Source organism: Numida meleagris, chromosome 4 (genome assembly GCF_002078875.1).
Source record: "Numida meleagris isolate 19003 breed g44 Domestic line chromosome 4, NumMel1.0, whole genome shotgun sequence".
Taxonomy (NCBI): Eukaryota; Metazoa; Chordata; class Aves; order Galliformes; family Numididae; genus Numida; species Numida meleagris.
Genome location: NC_034412.1, coordinates 60,101,479 through 60,121,883, shown reverse-complemented (window position 1 = coordinate 60,121,883; position 20,405 = coordinate 60,101,479). Strand labels below are relative to the sequence as shown.

General features: G+C 40.4%; 2 protein-coding genes across 13 annotated transcripts in view; one reads left to right on the top strand and one right to left on the bottom strand.

Moving 5' to 3' along the window:
• The window catches only part of PDE5A (phosphodiesterase 5A), a 64,058-nt gene extending 58,231 nt beyond the window's left edge, over nucleotides 1–5,827 (bottom strand). For 2 of the 9 annotated variants that reach the window (XM_021396410.1, XM_021396411.1), the window contains exon 1: nucleotides 5,695–5,827. In XM_021396410.1, coding sequence (XP_021252085.1) covers nucleotides 5,695–5,798 — 104 coding nt within the window. In that variant the 5' untranslated portion in view covers nucleotides 5,799–5,827. Of the gene's footprint in view, nucleotides 1–91; nucleotides 1,257–4,373; nucleotides 4,554–4,573; nucleotides 4,729–4,754; nucleotides 4,938–5,344; nucleotides 5,470–5,694 lie in introns of those variants that run through there. The other 7 variants (XM_021396413.1, XM_021396421.1, XM_021396415.1 and 4 more) reach the window with 7 other exon arrangements.
• The window catches only part of LOC110398611 (skin secretory protein xP2-like), a 184,303-nt gene that overhangs the window by 70,337 nt on the left and 93,561 nt on the right, over nucleotides 1–20,405 (top strand). For 3 of the 4 annotated variants that reach the window (XM_021396428.1, XM_021396427.1, XM_021396429.1), the window contains exon 1: nucleotides 5,797–6,258. The exons of the other annotated variant lie outside the window; for it this stretch is intronic. In XM_021396428.1, the coding sequence (XP_021252103.1) occupies nucleotides 5,797–6,258 (462 nt within the window). Of the gene's footprint in view, nucleotides 1–5,796; nucleotides 6,259–20,405 lie in introns of those variants that run through there. 4 annotated transcript variants of the gene reach the window in all.

Here is a 20,405-nt window from a genome sequence, read left to right as displayed (position 1 = left end):
ACATGTAAACTAAAAGTAGTTAACCACATTTTATTTTCTACCTGGCCTCTAAGGTTTACCAGTTGTATTTTAATTAACGTGTTGTACTTGCCTGTTCGTTCTTTATCACCTAGGGCAAACAATAAGTAGTGAAAGTATATTCTCCTTGCAGATGCTCCATACTATTTGCTGATTAGTTTATCTTCATGCCAAAGGTTCTGTGTGGGAGTTGAGATTATAGCTTTTGAGGGATTAAAGATATAAACTGCTAGTAAGTGATTTCTAACTGTTTCTCATATGTATTTGCTGCTTTAGACATTGTTTCCAAAATATTCAGGCACAGACCTAACTTTACTCCCAAGATTAAATGCCAAAAACACTTTATCACATTTACAACTTCATTAATGTGGATAACATTCCTTCCCTTCCTGAATGCTTTTTGAGTCAGGAGGTTAAAATATTTTGGGATGATCTTAATACTTAGAGTTATCAAGAAAGGCAAAAGGATTTGGAGACTATTTATAATTGAGACAACTATGGAGATTATTAAACTTACAAGATAGCCTTCCAAGATTTCATAGAAATCATTTTTTTTTCCTGCACATCTTTCTCAGAAAAGCTCTGTAAACATCTACTAAAAGTAAGTGGGAGAAAATATTCTGATCCCGGTATTAACGCCTCTACTTCCTGTGGCTTTCAAGCCATGGTCCACAGAATCAGTGGGTCTGCAGTCCTCTTGTAAATGCTTCAGATCAAATAACTTAGAAAAGCAAGACCGCTTTCGGCATATTTGAACAATTTCTATAGTATTCTGTGCTTCCATGGGAAAATTGTAAGGGATCCTTCCATGAGAGAATTTTAAAAAACACTGCCTATTTTCCATGGTCACAATAGGCCTAAGTATGGCTCATACCTATATGTTCTTAGGATTAGTATTTTTTCATACATATTTTTTTTTTCTAAGAAAAGCTATAGGCCAAAACACATTTCAGTGCAGAGAATTTTATATAGCTCTATCTCTGATAATCTGAATTGTCATATAGTTGCTCTACAAAATCATTTGTTTTCAATTAAAAATATTGAAACACATTACCAAAGTAATAACAAAATGACAGGTCATCTCTACGAGATTATGCATCAGATAGCCAGCTCAAAAGGAAAGACATTTTTGAGATGCCCTCTAGACACAGGGATTAGAAGGCAAATGTCCTAAGTACACCAGGCAGCATACCACAAACTGATCGTCCACCAACTATCAAAAAGAAAAAAAAAACCTGTACTTCTTTTCAAAATAATAAATGTAATTGATATATTCAAATTGTGCAATCTCTGAATTCCAGCCAAGTACAGGTTCCCAGTAAATACCACTTCTGGAAGCGCCATGCTGTTAAGGACATTTGTTTTTCCAAAAAACAATCCCACCTTAATTTGTTTGTAAATATTTCCTAACCCTTCTTAATAAGCCAAGATGTATTTATAACAAAATAACCTATTTCCAGTGACAGACATACTTGGTTTAATAAGTTATATCTGTTGTGCCATACATTTAGGAAGCCAGACAAAAACTGCCTGGAATGATGCCTCTAACCAAGAGAAGAATTTTCACTCCAGTTGTTTTGGCAGTCTGCTGTGTGTGATCGCTAAGAGAACTTAAAGAGAATCACTCTTGTATTTGTAAGAGTAGGGACAAACGTAAGTCAGAAATGCAGGAGTATTCCATAGAGAGATGGAATACATATCAAGTTTGAGCATGACGATGCGTGGATCGTTTTTAAGGAAACATAAAATGATAAATCTTTAAGAAGATGAAAAGGGTAATGGATTCAGCTATAAAAGCCATACAATTTTGTGACAATGGCATCTAATTATACTAAATAACTTCCGAGAGCTACAACAGTATGGGTAAACACAAGATGGTCTAAAAGTAGTTTTACTTGAAAACTTTTTTGCTTCTAGGAAGCCTAAATATGCTATGCAATTCTAAAGGTTTGAAAGGAAAATATAGCAAAAAGGAAGGAATAAAATAAATTGCTTAAATGTAGTAGCACCCAGGCAATTTAGGAAGTCTTGAACCCCTAAGTGTGCAGTGAGACACTCTCCGTCCAGCAGGTTTGCCAGCCAGAAGACTGAATCACTAAGTGAACCAAATTCGTCTCTGATTAACTTCCCTGCGAGTGCTGATGACATACTTCCCCTTTGCTGATCTGCACTTTGATCATACTGAAACACTTCGTGGATAATAGCTATTTATGTCATCTCTGTATATCACTTATCTCCCTGGTGCAAAATAAAGTAATAAATAGGTGATTCTGTAGCTTCCTACTCATGGGATCAGAGTTTGTTCACATACTGGAACCAGGGATAAAAGTGAAGCTGTTAATCTGTACTGCATGTTTGTGAGATTGCAACCTTGTGCTGCACAGGTGGAAGTCGATCATCACAGCTTTAGGACAGAATTTGTCAGTGCACCCAGACATCGGAGACTGGAGGAAGGCAAGAATGTGGCCTGCCTCAGACTGTCTACCTCGAGGCTCTTCAGGATCAAAATACAAGGTGTAAAACCTTTGTATATAATTATATTCTAGGACTCATTTTAAGAGTGACGACAAAAGCTGGTGCAAATTTGTTAAGCAGATAACCTGCATATCCCTTCTCCCTTCTCCCATGACTCTCCCAACTGTCACACCCACATTAAAAACAATAGTTAATACAAATCAATAAAATAATACAATGAATTCTTTGTTTTCAAGTGCCACTTTGCTAGAACAGTGTGCAATTTAAATGATACTGATATCAGACTATGCAAAATTGAATAGTTATCTCTTGTTCCATGAATATATTGGCTTATGCAACTCCCACACTTATAAAATAAATACTTTGGGTGGTCTTATGCTGCAGATTTTATTTTTTAAGTAGTGATTATACACCTAGTTCTACAAACTATTTATTTTGGTAGTAATTAACAAAGCACTGCAGAATTGAATTCATTACAGTATATATATGCATATATATTTTTTTGATACCTTGCATAAAACAAAATTATGCCCTGATTCAAAGCCGATTATCATCAGTAGAAAGGGCTTGTATAGTACATGGCTGAGCTGGTGATCCATGTACAAATACTTGAAAAACAGATAGAGAAACTTCTGCCACTAGCGATCACGCCTAGCAATGTGAAGTAGAATATGCCTCTGTGCTCTGTAAGATACCAAGTTAACTAATGACTGGGAGTACTGCTTTCAGGACCTGTGAGGACTTTTGCATATTCTGAAGCAAAAGCAAAAATAAGAGAGAAGTAAATTAAGATTAGAAAACAATAAAAATGGGCTCAAGGAACTTTTTTTTTTTTTTTGGTCTTGACAGAGTAAGTTTAATGCTGAGTAACAAAAGCACTCACTGCACAATCTGTTCCTGTATTGCTGTAGTACAAAGATTCAACTAACACAAAGCATAACATTAAACGTCAGGGTGTTTTTTCTTTTCAAGCTCTAACACATCACAACAATTGTAGAATGCTGAACCTTTTTATCAAAAGAAATCAATTCCTTCAGACTGCTCTGGTTTACGGGATATCAATTCAGCTAATAAAATCTGGACCACCATGCAGCTGGGTAACTCGTAACTTGTCTTATCAAATACAAGCTGTTTTATGGAAGAGCTATTTCTTATTAAATATTTATAGCTTGCTATTTAGACAGTAAGTAAAAGACAAAAAGCAAACAAAACATTCCACACAAAGCAACAGCGAAGATAGTCTTGAAACTAAAACAGTGTTTCCATCACTGTAAAACATCACAGAATTATTGCCAAGCAAGAACTCCAAGTCAACAGCTTCTCTGCAAAACCTCTAAATGCAGGGGCATCGCTGTCATGAACACATGCCTGAATTGTATTTTGCGAACGACTGCCTGTTTCAGACTCACACAAACACAAAGCTGTGCTTCAGCAGAAAAAAAACCAAAAAGACTAACCAAACCTCTCCGTGGGGAGAACAAATCTGACACAGCGGTTACTATTAATTAACATTCTTATTTGTTCAATACTACTTCCAGTTTCCAAAGGAAGTGTGACAGGCTGAACTAATAAAATGCTACTTCTCAAAGCTGCTAACCTCCTATTTCCTGGGCAAACAAGCTACCCTTCGGTTCCATACCATGCGCTAGTGTTCAGCAGAACAGCAAAGTTAACTGCATCCATCGGTTACAGCTACGCACCGCCTTTTTAAAAAAATTCAACACTTAAAGGCATTGTTGTTACTCTTCTGTCCAATGAACCCAGGGAAGAAGCAGCAGAAGAAAGGGGACTGTGTGACAGATGGTGACTAGAAAGCAGGCGACCCCTGAAGCTTTCTAGCTTGCTGTGAGTCAATTATTAATGGGGATTTCTCTTCTTACCGCCCCATCCCATGCAGAGAGGAGCGGCAGCAAAGCCTCCCTCAGAACGCATCCATCCCCGCTAAGTGACTTGGGAAAGAAGCAAATCGGTAGAGGTGAGCAGATGGTGCAAAGCGGCTCAGGAACAGGAGAGGAGACGAGAGGAGAAGTGAGCCCGCGGAGACGGCGTGTCCGAGGCACAGACCGCAGCACTTACTGACCCGAGCTCTCCACTGGGCTGTACCGTGGGAGCTGCAGATCGCCTGTGCTCTCCATCCCCACCGCTTTGTTTATCGGAAAATATTCAAAATGGAAACCTGACTCCACTTCTAAAAATAGCTGAATTTACTGAGTTTCAACTTGAAGTCCCACTGCTGAAGTGTGACAACTGTACGCAAATACCTCGTCTTATCTCCAAAAGGCAGCATGACAGGCCAGGGGGAAAAAGCCTGGACGAGCTCTTCGGGTCTTTACATTAGCTCTTCGCAAAAATAAAGTAAAAACCAATAAAAATAAAAATAAAGAGGGCAGGGCAGGGAAGAGCGGCCACGGCGAGCGCTCAGCCGCGGGGAGCTCGCCGCTCTGCCCGCCCCGCGCCGCAGCCCCGCTCCGCGCTGCCCCCTGCCGGGCTGTGCGGCGCCGCTCCCTCCCCCGCTCCGCCGGCCGCCCCGGCCCGGCCGGGCTCGGCGCTGCGGGGCTGCGGAACCCGCCGCAGGAGCCCCGGGTGCCCGCCCGCGGCAGGGGTTGCCGCTCGCCCCGCCGCCCGCGGCTCTCGGCTCCCGCGCCGCTTAGCCCTGCGCTCTCCGTCGGGACGTCAGAAAACGGAGAAGGTCGCGAGTCGAGCAGCACTTTCTTTTGAGAGGACCGAGTAATGGCACACCCTCCCCCCTCCCGGCCGGAGAAGACGTTATCTGAGGCTTCCGCGTATTTCTGTCCAGTTCGCAGGGCAAGGAGAAGCGCGCTGCCCGCTGCTCTCGAGAAGCTGAACGAACCCGTTTGGGAACGGCCCAAGCAACACGCGGGGCTGCGGGCAGAGCGCGGCGCTGGGACAGCTCCTCGTGCCGGAGGGCTAGCCCCGCCGCCCCGCACAGCCCGGCACAGCCGCGCACAGCCGCAGACGGCCGGGAGAGCGGGAGGGGCCGAAGTCGGGCAGCGCCCGCCTGGGAACGGCGGTGGCAGCGAGACGGAGCCGCTCCTGCCTGGCTTCAGCTTGGGCTCCTTCGAGGGTGGGGGTGGGGGAGCAGCTTTTTCATTTTCTTCAGAGGCAGCGAAGGGAAACTGAAGAGCGAGCTTTTGCCGGCCGGGAAGGATCCGTCCCTCTCCGCCGCCTTCCCAGCCTTACCTTGTGGCTTTCCTGACAAAGTAGGAGCGGGTGAAGTCGCAGTGATCGTCCAGCCACGCTTCCACCGCTTCCTGCTCAGGCGAGGGGTGGCAGCTGCGCTCCATGCTCCGCTCCGCCGCCGCGCTGCCTCCTCTCCCGGCCGCCGCCGCCGTCGCTTCCCCCGTGAGCGGGGCCGGGGTCGCGGGGCTCCCTCCCTCCCTTCCTTCCCCTGCCGCCGGGGCTCTCGGCCTGCCGGGGCCGGCTCCCAGGTGCTCGCCCGGCTCGGGCGGCAGGAAGCCCGCGTCCGGCCCCGGCCCCGGCCCCGGCGCCGCACCTCAGCGCATCCCCGGCCGCGGCAGGCAGCCGGCTCCACCTCCCGCAGCGCCCCGGGGGGCTGCCGCGCCCCCGCCCCGCCCGGCTGGGCTCGGCACGGCCGCGGAACACCGGCGGCAGCCCCCGGCCTCGGGCTGGCGATGCCCGGCGCTGGGGAGGGAGAAGGCGGCGTTTGCGTGCGCCCGGAGTGGTGCGGGACGGCTGGCCCAGGGGGTCCTCGCGGGGCAGGGAAAAGCGCAAAGCAATGAAAAAGTAAGTTGTTCTTTGTGAGTCTGGCAAAGGGAACCGCCTTCAGTTACTCTCCTTTCAAGATGTGGCCTGTTTAAGCCTTCTTGAAAAAGTGGGAAAATAGAAGTCTTCTCGGAGTGTTTCACGGTTGGGTGTCAGCCGGAATACGAGTAGGAAAGCCCTGGCTTTTCGGTCCTTCATCCAAAAAGCCTACAGTGAGGCTTTTAAATCCGCTTGAGACCTCGAATGAACACAGCCTAGCTTTGAAGATGCTCCAGACTCGCGGCTGCTTTTTTTTTTCTCCTCTCTTAGAAAGCAGCATTGAAATTCTGGGTTAATGCCAAGCATCGCTTTTATGTCTTGTACTTCCACTCTCTGCTATACATGTGCACACATAATAATTTACCAACTGCATTCGCAAAAGACTGTACACAAAATAGAATGCACATATATTGTTTCCTGTGTCATCTATGTGCATAGATAGTCTTTGAAGGTAAGACATCAATAACAAATAGCAGCATGTTTCTGTGGAAAGGGATCTATGGGGTCTTTAAAATGATTATACGGTATAATAAACTGAGAAAGACTGTAAGTTTGTCTGCCCCTCTTATAGCCTCTCAGTGTACATGGGGTGATGCACTTCGGATGGAGTGCGCAGCCCCACGCAGCTCTGCAATACTCTGCAGTGCTTCTAGAGCCTTGCCTCCAGCTCCTGGCAGAAGAAGTGGGATTCTGCAGTGTGAGCAGAGGCTGCAGCAGGAACTTCACAGCAAAGGGACTGAGAGCCTGTCTGTGAGCTCAGGGAGGATTTTTTTTCTTCTTTGTGTAGCATCTGTCTTCTGGCTTTAAGAATTTGCGTAATATGAGGCACACCAAAAGGGAAGGTTTACATCAACATAACTCCTTATAATTCAACTTAAAAAACAAATCTCAGGAGAAGTGTGCATGGTGACCAAAGAGCAAAATGTGAAGATAAAGTATAAACTGGTTAAGGCATGCTGCAAAAGTCAAGCCACTATTCAAGGCAAAGTGGAATCTTTCAACAGGGAAATTCAGAATGCAGTAAACCACAGAAGCAGACAACATGGCAATAAAGGAGGTTGGTGTTTAGTGTCAAAACCTGAAAAGTATGAACTGTTAGAAAAAAAATAAACTTGTCATGCAACTCATGGATTTCTGCTTTGACTGTTTCATTCAGAAGAAGGGTCTGAGGCTACACTAGATATGGCAATAATTTTTTTTTCTGAGCTGGGGAAAGCTTTCAGAAAACAACATTATGTTAGAATGCTTAAGAAATATAAGAGAAATATAAATATAAAATATACAGTTATCAAATACAGATTTCATAAATATCAGAAAGCATTTCCCTGAATGATCTCATATGGGATATTGATCACAGTCCTGCACATCCCATCCCCAAAAGCTATTGCAGAATTATCAGAGTTGATCTAGATGGGAAATCCAGGGCTGAGCAAACAGATGGAAATCTCTCTTCTGTAAAGAAGGAGAACGAGATTTTTTACAAAAGGATGAATGCAAATATATAATTTCATTTCTGGTATTTAAAATACAATAGGATTTTCTCTGTGTCTCATCGGGGAATAACAAGGTAATGGTCAATGAAATTATGTCAGCTGCAATACATACCATCTCATTTCATATAATTATGAGTAGCACTACCAGAAATAAGCATTTATACTGTAGTAACTTTCAGTAAACATCAGTCAAGAATAGATAAGCATTATACTGAGCTCTGCAAACAGTAGTGTTAAAGTCTAGGCTTAATAATGATAATCATAGAATGGGCTGGGTTGGAAGGGACCTTAAAGGCCACCTAGTTCCAACAATAGTATTAAAGCCCAGGCTTGCTGAGAAGTGAGAGTACAGCATCTCTGCTCATGCCACAAGGTACTGGGACCCTGGTGAAGCTTCTTGGACTGTGGACAGCTGCCTAGAATGGGAGAATGTGCGTTTGACTTTGTACCAAAGGAGGGGAAGGTGGGCAGGGCCACAGCGCACTTTGCTCCAGGCTGACAGCCACTCAATTAGCCATCTTACAGATAAGAATCAGTGAAGCCGATGCAGGTGATCGTCTTTCTGTGAATTCAGTGGTAAAACATCAGTTCAAATACTGCTACCCAAGCAAAGAATTGTGTAGTCTCTCCCAAAATAAATCATAAAAATTGAGATGTTGGGGGAAAAAAATGATACTTTCTCTGTATCTGATGGATTTTCATGAATAATAATGAACATGCTGTTTTCATTTTTAAGGTGACAGGAGGGGGTGAAGGCCAACCATAACAGAGAAGTGAATGTTAAAAGTGGAAAAAATCTTTCATAGTTTTGGCTTCAAAGTCCTGTGAAAATGCTCCATGCATCTTAATTCACACCCAGCTTTCCAGTTTGTTTCCAGAATTCGGATGACAGAACGGATGTAGCTGTAAAGCTGAAAAGGATTTGTGGGAACGACACACAAATAAGTATGGTCAGTTCAAGTTTAAAAGCTACTTGTAGCAAAGCAGGGTTCTTGAGAGCTTCATATAGAAACCAGAATGCTCTTCCTGCAGGGGCTCATTCTGTAGTGGGAGTGGTTGAAAGAAAAGCTTTTAAGCTGAAGTTTTTATATGTTTTGCAAATGCTGTAACATAAGAAGAAGAGAAAGGTGTTTGTTTGTTTTTGTTTGTTTGTTTTTCTTTTTTTTGTTATTTGCAAGGCATATACATCGGAGACGCTGCTAACTCATGATCAGACGTAAGAATATGTCTATAGGACAAATATATAATCAGATAAGTATTTATGTGGTATTTATGCTTGAAGAACCCTTTATTTATTTAAACTTACTAGAAACTCATTTATTTCTATAACGTTCCCCTTGAAAAGGGAAGAAAATAAGGTTTCAAATGTCACCACAGTTGACTTATTTGTCTGACTTACTCATTAGATGAATTGGAGCAGCATTTAGCACTGCTAAGAAGTGGGAACTGGATGTCTTTCTGCCATCCCTTAAATCTGGAAAACGGTTGGTCCATTTTGGCTCCTAAAACAAATTTAGGACTGTACCATATTGCCAATGAGACTAGAATATGCTAAGGCAGAGGAAACTATTCTGCTTCTTTATTAGCCAGCACTTCTACACACATGCAAATATGTACACAGTGGAAGAATCTTAGTATTACTAAAGAAAGTTTCAATTTCCCTTTCACTATTTAAAATGTACAAAGAGGATGAAATAGCAACCAAAATCTGATTCATTTAAAATCAAATTGTTACTTCGGTGATGAAAATACTCAATCATGAGAATCTCTTTATCAGTTCTTTCCCTTAGATCTTTCCAAATAATTATTAGGACTGCTTCCCAAATAAACACAGTTTTGCAGAGCTGCTCACTCATTGCATAACCTGCCTTCTCCTCTGGGATAATGTTACATATGTCCTACAGGAAGCCATGTAAAATAGTAGCTTCCTCCTATTTTGATTTGAATGTCATTGAGCATTTGCGTCAATCAAAGTACCATGCAAAATTATTGTTAACCCCAGGAAAGCAGCAGCTTCTCTAAGTAGTTAGTACACAGACATTTGTCTGGAAAATACTGTCTAACTTTATCTCCTGAAAAATGTAATTTGGAATTTGAGCTTAACATATTAGCATTTAAAGTCTAAGGATAAAGAGACTGTTTGAAGACCATTACTGAGTTTCTCTCTTTTTCTCGGCCTTCTCTTGTTTAAGATAAGTAGTGCTAGTTATTTCAGTTCTTCCTTGAATGTCACATTTTCTAGCCCTCTGATCATTCTTCCTCATTGTGGGCTTTTCCCAGATTGTCTCTGCCATTCCTGTGGTGTCTCATCGAGTTAGTATCAAGTAATCTATTTGAACGCATATCAGTAACAAATGAAGTGGAAGGAATAATCTGTGTACCTTGCAGGCTCATATAGTCCCCCCTGGGTATGTGTTCTTTGCAACAGCCTGATCTTGTTGACTCATGGTGACCCGTTGGGGTAACCCTGTGTCCAAGTGTTTTCCTACAGTGACCCACTGTATTCTCTATTCCCTTTTCCTAAAGAGCTGCCATGTAGGCTGATGTTCCCTGTGCACATGCTTACTTCTGTCTAAGTGTACTTCCTTCTCTTTAAACTTTGAAATTTCATCCTCTGATAACAATCCATTTCTCCAATTTATCAAGATTATTTTGAATCCTATACCTGTTCTCCAGTGTATTCTTAGCCTTGCCAAACTAAGTGCAAATTTGCTGAAGGACATGGGTCTAGGCAATGTCTGGGATGGCAAAATTGTAAGTGGAATTCTCAGCATTATTTCTGGTTTATTTAACCAGAGTTTCTGGTCCTGACATGCCATCTTCATTGAATGTACGGACACAGTCCTGATCTAAGTAGGGAGGCTATGCAACCATGGAATAACAGCAAATACAATGCACTGTCTAGTTCAAATGGGGAGCCTACAATCATCTGCAAATGTGCATTCACATAGTCAATTTCCAGCTACATTCAGCAGATGCTTCTGAGCTTCTGACATGTTGAAAATTGAAGCTTTAATAATCCCTCTTTTTTTTTTAATGTATATTCGAAGTTTAAATAGGAGGTGTTAGATAAGTAGGAAATTGTGTAAGCCAGATTTCATTCTAGGCCCTTCTCAGTGTACAAGGAACAATTTTTATTTTTTCTTTCTTTTTTTTAACTGACATGACACATTGCTAATTTTGAGACAACTTTTTAGCATCTACTGGCTAGCTAGTTATTTTCAATCAGCAAGTGTTTTTATTGGTACTTTTGTTAGTATTTGTGATTTTGAATTTAAGTATCTGTATTGTACATGGCCTTACAAATAATCATGAAGGCAAATCATAAGGGGCTTTTTTCCCCTAATTATGGTTGCTTGGAGAAAGAGACCTCAGCATGAAAAAGAAAGAAAAAGGTGATGGACTCAGTAAAGCAAAGATTAGTCAGTTGTTTCCTGAATATGTATCCTTGCAATTGGGATCATGCTGCTCTAGTATTATAGTGGTTGCTTAAGTATGTGTAAGGAGGAGAATCCTAACTCCGCTGGGGCACTGGAATGCTTTTAACCTATGTCAGTTGATCCAGAATTGAATTTTGTTTGCAGCTTCGATCTCTTTGTATACTCAGTTGACAATTATAAAGAATTGGCCAAGTGTATAACTAAAGGCATTTTTCCCACCAGTATGAAGTTCTATGCTATTTCTCTCTTCCATGTTTTCTAAACATAATGCTACTTCACTTGAGGCTTTGCAGCAGATAAATTCTGTATCTGCAGAAGAGAGCAGGATACATATCAAAATCTGTTGAGGGTCTGATCAACCCTGGCATAGTAGACAGCAGTTTGCACAGCTTGATGAATATTTGTGTAGCATAGCATGGCAGAATTGGAGCACAGGGGAATAATCTTGAGGAAAGCAAGAAGTACCTCCAATGTGGTGTTAAATGTGTTAATCTGATGGTGATCTCCTCATGTTTTCCTCATAACAGGTCACAGAATCTCACTCAGCAATTCAGCATTAATGCAAGGTTTTAGAAAGTCTACTGTTTTTATATAGGGTCTTGAATCCAGCACATCCCCAAGTATGTTGTTCACACAGTTAATTTTCCTTGCCAATAGATGTTTCTAGCATTTTGCATTGCATTTATCTGTCTTCAGTATCGTGTATGGATCCTACTGTTTTATTGTTTTCTTCCAGTAGATTAGAAAGCTGTCTACTATACCATTTATATGTTCATAGACCATAATTCTCTGTTAAACTTCTCACAAGGAGTTTCTGAAGTCTCCCTATCAGCACCTTTTATTAGCAGAATCTATCTCAACAGAAGTCCTAGCTTTTCTGGGTATGTTGTCTTTGGCACATTTTCAAAGTAATGATCTCTCTGAAATCACAGACAGGGTTAATAGTACCAGCAACTCCTGCCAGCTATCCCCCATCACATCCAATAAGAGTAACTTTTTCCTGTTGCCTACACTTTGCTTTGAGAATGCGCGTTTACTTGGATCTGGTATTGCTGTTTCTTTCTTTTCAGAGTCACTGCTCTTCTAAATACCTTGTTCCTTCTTGGTTGTAAGAATTCAGTTCTTTGTTCTTTGATTAACAGCTTTGTCTCCAGTGTTTTATATTTTAACAATATAGTCCAGACCTTACTAAGTGAATTTGGTCTATATTAAATTGCCTGCCCTTCCCATTATTTATCAATCTATAATTTTGTTGTTATTTGCAACTTTTTCCAGCAATAATTTTCTATTTTTATTTAGATCATTCAGTATGGTGTGGGTCCACTTAGTATGGACCACACTGATGGTATACATTGTTGTTTTCTTTTGTTTTGCTTTTGTTTTTTACCAAATTTTTCATAAAATTGTGAGCCGAAGACCTACAGAAATCTGCAGATGTTTACTTTATCAAACGTACATAATCTCATGGGAAAACAGGAAGGGTTTTTTTCTGACAAAATCTATTTTCTATCTAACTGTGTTGACTGGTGTTAATTGTACTATCATCCTTTAATTGTACACTGATTGTTTCCTGTACCAGCCTTTCCATCAGTTTTCCTGACATTGATGTCGGACAAAATGATCTACAATTTCCTTATTAAATAATGGAACAATGCTTGCTTCTCTTCTGTCTTCAGGAACTCTCCTGGGATTTCAAGACATGCTTTTCATAGTTTGGTTCTTTTAAATTTTATCTTACTGAGGTATTAGGGCTGTTAGACAGGTATTATTTTACTTCCTGGTATTTTGGAATCTTTGTAGCGAACATCTGAATACTTTACTGACACAGAGCTGATCAGCCTTTCTATTTATTACTATCAATATGAAATCTTCATAGTCCAGAACACATAGCACAAAAAAATGTGTTTACACTGTTACTTCATGGCTTTATCCTACCGTAAAGAGGGAAAATGCAGTTAGTCAGAAACTCTGAGAAGTATCTGCTGTACCCTAAGGTGCCCAGAAAATTTGTATCACAATGAAGTCTCAATACAAATAGGAATAAGTAATAAATTTGGCTAGTGCCAAAGTTTTAGAGCATTTTATGAATCTAAAACTCTTTCAATGACATTATTTATTTAAAGTAATAGCAGACTTGATCTTGTCCAGATCCCAAAGTAATTAAACTGCTTTACATTTCCTTGTGATCTATGTGGAGGACATTTTTGAAAGATGAGGTGAATAACTGAATAAATTAACTCTTTTTAACTCACTATGAGTAAACATGCTGTAACAGTGGTCTGATTTAGTGATGAGAACAAACTTCATTGGTATTCTGTATGCATCACTGATTCTAGAAAAATAATTATGAATAAAAGTCATTGCTACACTTTCTAAAGAACACAATTGGAGTCAAACTTCTTTGTACTGGAAGCTGTACAACATATATCTTTTGCTTGGGTGGGTACATCATCAAATATTCACTGTTTTTTTCTTTTTTTATGGAAGGGTGAGGGGAATAGAGGTTTGGACCCAGTCCAATATTAAGCCTACAAGTAAGCACAGAATATATCACTGAAGTATTATGCAGTGGGCGTAAAAATTGTTTTCAAGGCATTTTAGGAATGTGTAGACAAATTCTGGTAATTAAATAGTGTTAATCTGTGATTATGAAAGTTCAACAAAAATTAAACAGTAAACAAGATGAATAGAGAGATTACTTACACATAACATCAACATTATAACCTAAGGGTACAACCACAAAGCATTCACAGTTCTGAACAAGTGAGGGAAATGTGTAAGAGGGAAGGTGGTTTTTTTTGTTTTGTTTTTGTTTTTTTTTTTGGAGGGGTCTGGCATAGTCGGGATCCTTACATTTTCTGCTTCAGCTTTCATGCCCATCCCTCAAGACAACTGTGGTGTAGACATTTGTTCAGCCAAAGGAATTTGAATGAGTCTATTCACAGTGTAACATTGCTGAACTCAAATCAGCTGCTATCTGATGAAGAGGTGTTCCCCCAATGGCTGCTCATGCTGCCTCATTTCTTTTTTTTTTAAAAGCTTTGGCTGACCTGAGGATCTGGAGCCTTCAAAACCATTTGATACTAACTAATCTGTTTCTGTATAGTAAGTAGAAGAAAACAGTTTTAGATCAAGACAGTAAAATAGATTTTCAGATTCTCCCATCAAATACCTTGGGATCATCACCACCATGGCTTCTGAAGATGTGACTGTATTTCTCAGGAAAATAGCAAGTGATCTAAGGGCAACAAGATCCACACTGTCATGGCTACACACCTTCTCATGCCTGATGCTCTTTTTCTCAAATTGCTACTTACATTTAATCACACTGTTTTGAGGCAGAGGCTTTCTCTGGCCATGTGGTTCTGCAGCATTTAGAATTATCATTCCTTCACGTGGTGCTGTAAAACCAACACAAATGACAGAATAAAACCTTTTTTGTTGGAACCCAAATAAAATTTGTATCTCTTGAAAGCTTTTTTATTAATCAGCATCCTCCCATTACATCCGTGAAGACCAGTTGTCACTGGTCATGTACTACAGATGGCTATGACTAAGTGGAAAGATTATGTGATTTGACTTAGAGTACAGAGAAAGTTTTTGTCATAGCTAAAATCATGCTGGATGAGTCACTTTCTTTTAGTATAGTGTTTATCATTCTAGACCACTGGGGAGGTGATTTTTAATCTCTCTGTGCTTCCTTACAGCCAGGGGTTACCCAGCTGCCTCTGATAGCCTCTGCCACCTCCTAGGAGTGGGGAAGAACCATATCTACAGTATTCTTGGGGCAAAGTGGCAGACATGACTTTGTCTCACTTCAAACATGTCAGCCTGCATTCACTTTGGTAGCATATGAAGATGTGAACTGTGGCTTTCATCTCTGGAAAATAAAGAGTCTCCTGCCCAATAGAGGAGGTACCTTTGCTGCCCCACTTTTAGGCCTTTGGTGTAGATTTTAGACAGGGGAATCAGATTGTGCGAGCCAGAAATTGTTAGGTAGATGGGGACAGTAATACAGAAATAAGCATACAATTCTGCTGAGCTGCTTGTTCCAGGCAGGAACATTAAGGAGGCTCTTCATGAGCTGAAACCTTCTGCCAGCTGCATGCGAGCTGTAGGCTGTGCCTGACTGGCCCTCTGTCTGCACAGTCTGGTCTCTTTTCAGAGACCTGGAGAAAAAAAAAACATTTAATTTTTATTTGAGCTGATTTAATTTATTTTGGGTTTATTCATTTCCCAAGTAAAATGGTTATGTGGAAGCAGAAGTTCCTGTGGTGTTCTCACTGCTCGAGTCATGATGCAAGCACTCTCAAAGAGCTGAAACACGGCACAGCCCGTGACAGCCTGGGAGGAAAGGCTGCAGCCCTGCCCTATCACCTCACCCTGCAATGAAGACATTTTTTGCCTTTCCACTGTGCAATTTTTCTCCTTTTCACAGGAGGCCAGAGAACAGAGGTGCAAAATGGACTGAAGGATAGGATGTGTGTGTGTGTTTCTGTGGTACGTGGTCTGTATCTGTCATGTTGTTTTTCTTCATTAATGATGTAGAAGAGTGCTTTCTGTGTGTTGACAGCTGACTTTACAGGACTTGTAAGGAAACAGCTCTGCCGATTAGATTAGTATTGACAGGAGCAAGGTCTGTATTTACAGGAAAAAGGCTACAGTAGACCCAAATGAACTATATCATGCCACTGCATGTTTTTTTCAGTGTAATGGGAATTCAACATGTTATTAATAAATGACCGAAACACGTATTTTGATAAATTTATGTCTTCTATCAGTCTGCTATTTTAGCGTCTTTCAGAAATTAATTAATTTATCCTTCCATCATTTCTGTCTTAGGCAAGATTTTTTTTTTTTTTAGTTTGTAGGAGATAGATCACAGCTATTCCTTTTATTTACTTCGTGTCTGACTCTTAAATTTCCTGATCTCAGTCTGTCTGTGAATAAAAATACCATCCTATTTTGCTACTTAAAAGCAGTTTTGGTGAGATAAGAGAATTCAAAGTTGTGTGGAAGGTCTTCTAGATTATTTGGCATTTTACTAAGGTTGAAAGATGTTCATTTTATATGGACTGATTCCCTAAGGTAAAACAAATTTTGTCATTGCTATAATCTTGTATCTCTATCGATTGCTACAGTACAAGAAATTAAGAATGGAAAATGTGTAAACAATATGTATAAATATATATGCACATACAAATGGCAGCAAACAAACAAACCAGGAATTGGAATCCTATAATGGCTATTGTTCCTTTTTAGGGAAGAAAATTAAGAAATTTGATTTTAAACTATTCAGTAAAGTAGAAAGCAAAGGCTACTATGCCCCCAAGTGCTCTCCGGCCATAAAAGCTTGTAGAATGTAGATTTTTAAGACAGATACAACCCCCCCGAGCATTGATCCAAAACATGCATAATACTGTTGTTTTCACTTATTAAGACTCCTTACTTACTGTGGTTGTCCCTGAAGGGTTAAGCTGTTCAGAGTATCCCAGAGCATTAAGACAGCTGGGTGTGAAACAAACTCCCTCATTCAAAAATAGAGTTTCTTTCTTTTTTTTTTTTTTACTACTCTGCTTCTCAAGCTCATGAATAGTAACATTCAATCATTTCTGAAACTTGCTACAAAAAAAAAAAAGGAAAAAAGGAGAAAATTGTTTCTCAGTTTGTCACACAGAGAAGTGTCTCTCTTTAACTCCACAATCCTTCAAACCCACCAGCCTGCATCTGACAAAGCCGATGGAAGGATAAAGGTGCATGAGCATCTCAAAAAATAAGTGTGCAATTGAAGAGACACGCTGTTAATGTCTCAGGAGACCACAGCACTTGTACAGAGGAGAGCCTTGCAGAGTACCTGTGCTGGAGCTTCATCTGGAGGTCTGTACCATCCCAGACAGTATTTGTACAGTGAAGGCTCTCCTGTGCAGGCTTTTTGCTGTCTGGAGTATTAGCATAATTCAATTAAAAGTCATTCAGTCACAAAAACAAAAACAAAACTAAAAAAACAAAGAAAACACAGCAGCATTTGTTCTGATGCTCTCAGAACAAACTGTGCTCCCACTTTAGACTGGAATCTACCTGCTCTTTTGCTTCTTTGCTTCTTCTAAGGTTGAGCTTAAACATTTTTTATCTACTACTTCAAAAGCAGTAACAGATATTCTAACTTTTGTTCTCCTTCCCATTTTTAGTTTCTTTATGGAAGAAATCAAAGAAGTGCACCCCTGTGTATTGCCCTTCCAACTTACAGATCAAGACTAAGAGTACTTTAGTGTCTCCGGTGTTCTTACCACATTTTGTTTGTGCTCTAATCATTGCCAGCGCTTGAAAATATCTTAAACTCCAGTGCAAAAGTACAATGTCTTCTCCTATTCAAGTCTTCCTCAGAAAACACTTATTTCCTAGCATTTAGAAATACAAGTTAACAGCAATAGTGAGCCATCATTGTCTGAACATGTACACTAGTGGTTCTGATTTATTGCTGTCCTTTTCATCTCACTTATATATTGCTTACAGAGCTGTGCTTCTTTGTAAAGGTCCTTGGGACATGGACTGAGCCTTTGTGTTTTGTACAGTGTTGTTTCTGTTCTCTGTTTGAATGTCTTGACCTTTAAAAAGCAACTGTGAGCCTGCCAAAATGTGTTTTATTTAATCAAGAATCTAATTCACAGATAGCAAATCTCTTACAGGCCTGAAATTCACTCTGTGTACTGCTAATGCCAACCCAATTTTGTCCACACAAATGTACATTAAGCTCGAGCGAAAAGAGCTGTAAACACAGGTAAAAAGGCCTTCATTGTGATGAGAAAAGCTTTTCTTCATATTTACTTTATTTATCACTGACACAAAGGGTAATTAGAGTTCAGATTAATCTGTTGGTTTTTTTTTCCAAAAATGAGAAAAAATATAATATTTTATTCCTCAGTCATGCAAATTGATTGCCAAGCTGAGCACAAACAATGAAAAGAAATAATTTAAAGAAAGCCATTAAAGGTAAAAGCATTTGTGTAATTAACAACAATGTTCCCTCCAGTACAGAACATTACTGACCACTGGAAAGCTGGTTGTACTGCAGGCTTTGTTGATTTTCACTGACTACAGAGTAGAACAGGATCTTTCTACATAAATCCTCGGGTGCTACTGCAGGAACGCAGCTGCATAATCTGAGCTGTCTGACCCTGGCGCAGTATCAGACTTTCAACTCATTGTCTAAAGAAATTATTAAAAATTGGTGCTGGGAGAAGTGCTTACTGTTTTATTAATGTTCATCAGATTAAAGAAGTAAAATAACTGAAGCAATATGTGCAGTACATGCAAGCAGAGGAGTGAAAGGAAAAAAATGCATTTGAAGTGTGCCACGGCCTCTCTCAGAGAGCCCCTCATCGATCTCCCTTCCCACTCACCCTGTCAAACAGCTGGCACGGCGTGTGCTCTGCAGACAGGCGAGCAGCAGCGTTCAGACAGCTGTGCTATGTGGAACACAGATGCTTTCACTTGCATTTGGTAGTTTCTAGTCAGCTTCCAGAGTTTTGGCAGAATTGTTCACAGATGTTTGACACACACAGATGATACAGAAATTCATTGAAAAGGGATATGAAGTTAATACCTGGACTTTTCTTACTGTTAGCTTTACCAGACTCTAAGGTCCATTTCCATGGACTCGAAAGGAAATTATGTATGTATATTGAATTGAAATTCCTTCTCAAAGTTACTTATACCAGAAATTAAGGAAAGAAGACTTTTCTACTTTTATATGTAAGCGTTTTGAAGTGTTTGTGGAAGGCACTGCTCTGTCACTGGGAGGTTCCCATCCACAGAGCACGCTGCGTGTCTTGCTCTTCAAAGAGCACTGTTAGTGTGCCCAAACAGCAACATAGATTTCTGTGTCCTAGAAGAGTGTTTCAGTCTGTTCACATCGCTTGGCTCCCTTAGGACACTGCAGTTTTGCCAGTAATGAAAGTAGTAATGACTTTCTTATGTTAACACAGTCTACTGGAAAGCAATTGGAATAAAAAAAATCTCACTTCTTGTACACTGCTGAACAGCCTCCAGATGGGTGGTGGGCTTCGTTCCTGCTAGCTAGAAAGTTTCCTTGAAAGAAGAATGCTTGAGACAGCACTTGCAATTTTACTTAAGTGTGTGCTCTCCCATTATTTTTGTCTTAACTTGTGCATGATGTTTGGCTGCTCTGCAGCCTCTGATTTTTTCATACATTGCTGCAGCTGGCCACCTTAGCAAACAATTTGGGGTGTGAGGCTGGAATAGCATTCTTCTGGTCTAAGTACTGTGCATTTACTGTGGTTGACTAAGCCTCCATATTAAGAGTTTTTCCCTTTAGGGCAGTTGCACAGAACTACCTGCCCAGTCATTGCCAGAATTTGTTAGAATTGGTAGGAAAGCTACTGGAATTACAGATTTTAGACCATAGACTTTCCCCATTATTCCTAAGGACCAAACCTGTCCCTTTGGATGTCAGTGTAAACTGAGGTGGTCCTAGGTGCACATTTATATGAAAAAGATACAAAAAAAAACCCAACAAAAAACAACAACAACAACAAAAAAACAACCCACAACAACAAATGGACTACTGACAGCAAGTGTTTTAATAAGAAGATCTTTTTTTCATTTTCCTTTTCATTGTATGTTATGTAATATACGGTGAGCACTATATTTGCTGGCAAAGGAGAGAAGTCTGGGAAACCCATTCATTTTATTCCACATTTAAACAAACAGTTTCTCAAAACCATGACCAAGAAAGGAAGCAAAAGTACTTAGCAAACCTATATTAAGTGTTCTAACTCAATGTTTATATTTTGTTCCTGAAAAATATACTGACTGTATTGATAGCTTAGTAGTATTCAGCTCCTGCATTCTGATGTGGGAGAAGGCTTAGAGAATATTTTTAACCTTGTATGGAAACTTAATTTTGTTTTCAAAATACCTGCAGCTCAGTACAGTCTGAGCCATTCTGAAGCAGAAATTGTGGTCTACAAAGAAAGTTCATATGACTCCCACAGGGTAATAGTGTCTGGGAGAAAAATGCTGGTAGTGCTGTGAAATATCCAACACTTCCTCTAACTTTCTAGTACTTTCATAACACACTTTTAAGACAGAAGCCTTCCAAACACCGAGGACGTTCTTACAGGAAGATGACTTCTTTCACCCAGAAAGCCCTCTGTACTACTTCCAGATTGCAAAG